General features: G+C 44.2%; 1 protein-coding gene across 1 annotated transcript; it reads right to left on the minus strand.

Annotated features, from left to right (window-relative positions):
• Positions 1-573: 573 nt before the first annotated feature.
• On the minus strand, positions 574-3,147 carry LOC142898791 (tubulin alpha chain-like). The gene is made up of 4 exons (XM_076042013.1): positions 3,012-3,147; positions 2,023-2,245; positions 1,768-1,916; positions 574-1,680 (listed from the first exon to the last, which is right to left on the minus strand). The coding sequence occupies exons 1-4, from the start codon at positions 3,012-3,014 to the stop codon at positions 700-702; spliced, it is 1,356 nt and encodes a 451-aa protein (XP_075898128.1). The 5' UTR covers positions 3,015-3,147; the 3' UTR covers positions 574-699.
• Between the last annotated feature and the right edge of the window lie 461 nt (positions 3,148-3,608).

The raw sequence follows: 3,608 nt of genomic DNA on the forward strand, positions 1-3,608 counted from the left end.
AGGTCCAGGGTGATATAGCTACCACACCATATAGATGCCATATTATTTCTATATCTACTCTTGATTTCTTTACGTAACTTCTTCTTTGTTGATATTCATGTGTTATTTCAGTATGACTGCATTGGTTTATTTGTCTCTTATAGACACTAAAGCAGCAAGTCTGCTTATCTTTTGCATTGTCAGTGCTTCAAACATGCAACACGCAAAAGAAAAGTTTACGTACTCATATTTGTCTTAAGTGAAAGCTATTATTTATTTATTTTTTTAAATATATAGTGAAGACAGTCGATTAAACATAGATGAATGCTTTCATTATGAGGCACGATTGGAAATACTGGTAAAATAATGTTAATTACTGTATTTTTCTGGAAATATTTGTGACCACAAAATCATATTCATGACTACTACATTTTTTTAATTACAAAATATAGTAATGTTTAATTAAAATATAATTATAATTAATATATAATACATAATTCAAATATGTGACACGAACACTGAATATTATCTGCCTAACAGAATTGATGACTTATTTATGGACGACAAACAAATTCAATACAAAAAAGACAAACATTTCCATGTCATGAACTTTATTGGAACAGAGACAAAGTAGTAACAAACTGGAACTTTCTATTTAATGGAATGCATTCAAGGAAAAACAGCAACTGTTTTCTGTGTTACTAATTCCTCTGTGTCCCTTTAATACTCTTCTCCTTCCTCATCTCCCTCACCCTCAATGGAGTCGACTCCCACCTCCTCATAATCCTTCTCCAGAGCTGCCATGTCCTCTCTGGCCTCGCTGAACTCTCCCTCCTCCATACCCTCACCCACATACCAGTGAACAAAGGCACGCTTAGCGTACATCAGATCAAACTTGTGGTCAAGGCGAGCCCAGGCCTCTGCGATAGCAGTGGTGTTGCTCAGCATGCACACAGCCCTCTGGACCTTGGCCAGGTCACCACCAGGGACCACAGTGGGGGGCTGGTAGTTGATGCCAACCTTGAAACCAGTGGGACACCAGTCCACAAACTGGATGGAGCGCTTGGTTTTGATGGTGGCGATGGCAGCGTTCACATCTTTGGGCACCACGTCACCACGGTACAGCAGGCAGCAAGCCATGTACTTGCCGTGGCGAGGGTCACACTTGACCATCTGATTGGCTGGCTCAAAGCAAGCGTTGGTGATCTCAGAAACTGAGAGCTGCTCGTGGTAGGCCTTCTCAGCTGAGATGACAGGGGCGTATGTGGCCAGAGGGAAGTGGATACGGGGATATGGCACCAAGTTGGTCTGGAACTCTGTCAGATCAACATTCAGGGCACCATCAAAACGGAGGGAGGCAGTGATGGAGGAAACAATCTGACCGATCAACCTGTTGAGGTTGGTGTAACTGGGACGCTCGATATCGAGGTTCCTGCGGCAGATGTCGTAGATGGCCTCGTTATCCACCATGAAGGCACAGTCAGAGTGCTCCAGGGTGGTGTGAGTGGTCAGGATGGAGTTGTAGGGCTCCACAACAGCTGTGGACACCTGGGGAGCTGGGTAGATGGAGAACTCCAGCTTGGACTTCTTGCCGTAGTCCACAGACAGACGCTCCATCAGCAGGGAGGTGAAACCAGAGCCGGTGCCGCCACCAAAGCTGTGGAACACCAGGAAGCCTTGGAGGCCTGTGCACTGGTCAGCCTGTGGCAAACAATAAGGAAACTCTTGTCATCTCATTGGGGCATTCTGGAGCTACATTTCATTTCACTCTCTTCATTTTTTACTCACCAGCTTGCGGATCCTGTCCAGAACCAGGTCAATGATTTCTTTGCCGATGGTGTAGTGTCCACGGGCGTAGTTGTTGGCCGCATCCTCCTTGCCAGTGATCAGCTGCTCAGGGTGGAACAGCTGGCGGTAGGTCCCAGTGCGCACCTCATCTATGGACATCAAAATAGACCTTTCATCAGGTGTGCTTCACATTATAAAAGATATTTACTCTCTAGGTGGATGAATTTATAATGCGCCACCAGGGATCATACATACCGATGACAGTGGGCTCCAGGTCGACAAAAACAGCCCTGGGGACGTGCTTTCCAGCTCCAGTCTCACTGAAGAAGGTGTTGAAGGAATCATCTCCTCCTCCAATGGTCTTGTCACTGGGCATCTGTCCGTCCGGCTGGATCCCATGTTCAAGGCAGTAAAGCTCCCAGCAGGCATTGCCAATCTGGACACCAGCCTGGCCGACGTGGATGGAGATGCACTCACGCTGTCGAAGAGAAAACAAAAGATTAGTCAATTATTTTGTATTTTTGTATGCATTTACTTTTATTCTTCAACACGGCTTAAAAACACTACAACATATTTTTTTTTTCACTTACACAAATTTCACCCACCCAATTTTGATTTAAAAAGCCTGTGTCAAATTGCTATCATCCTGACGTTATGTTTACAGGGAGGTTGCTATGAGACCCGCACATCCCTCTCCAAATCTTTGCTCGAATTCCTGAAAACTCAACGTACTGGGGGAAAAATGGCTTCCTGTTAAGAGATACTGGGAAGCGACCGGGGGACGTGAATTTTTAATGCCTTCCACCCAGCGTCCCTCCCTGATCAGGTTTCTGTGAATTGATGACTGCGCAGCCTCACTGCCTCATCGAATTAACGGAACATGTCGGAAGAGGGCAGCCAGCGCTGGTCATGGCCCGGCCATAGTCATGATGTAGGAGAAAATTTCAATACCACGAAAAAAGAAGCGCGTCTTCGCATATTATTATTATTATTATTATTATTATTATTATTATTATTATTATTATTATTATTATTTTATTATTTTTTTACTGCAATTTCTTTGAAAAAAACAAACAAACAAACAAACAAAGTCTTTTGTTCGATTTCCTGCCACACGTCAATCGAACCAGTCCATCTAAAGACCGGTTGGAATATCACGCAAACATGAAATGTCGTATAAAAGTAAACAATACATTTACATTTACTTTCGTCACATAAAACGTATCCATTAAAACAGGTCTTACCATTTTGTTATGTCGTAGTCACACAGGGAGATGCTGAGGAGCCTTGACGGGGTCTTACTGATCGACTGTTAGGAGGTCGATGTAAGATGTAATGGCGCACATGAGGAATTGCGGCGGTATATATAAGCAAGTGCAGCCCTCGCGCCGGGAGCACCTCGCCTTCATTGGCAACTTGGCTGTCAGTTGGGTTTCCCCGGCTCCCCATTGGACGGACGCCTCTCCGCCGTAGGACCGCCTCCCTGGCCCCACCCGTGTAGCATCATCTCCTCCCATCGTGCCCATGTCCGCCCCGGCGGATGAGGAAAATGCTGCGTAATTTGCGGCGCAGCGGCCAGACACTCCCAGTCTAATATGAACAAAATAGCTTTGCAAACTCGCTCCCTGAGACTTTACTGCAATATAAGCACAAAAAATATATAGTAGTTGAAGAACAAAGAACAATATATATCAATTGAAATTAAAACATCAAGTTAAGATCATAAGTCGCTCGCAGTTATATATTTTATAATGGTATAAAGCCCATGCTGATTATAATGAAACATTTTTCTGTTGTTCAGTTCAATTTCTTTGTCTTTCATCATACTGGATTCTGACAAT

Source organism: Nelusetta ayraudi, unplaced genomic scaffold (assembly GCF_046127955.1).
Source record: "Nelusetta ayraudi isolate G7.1 ecotype Tasmania unplaced genomic scaffold, CSIRO-AGI_Nayr_v1 ptg000070l, whole genome shotgun sequence".
Taxonomy (NCBI): Eukaryota; Metazoa; Chordata; class Actinopteri; order Tetraodontiformes; family Monacanthidae; genus Nelusetta; species Nelusetta ayraudi.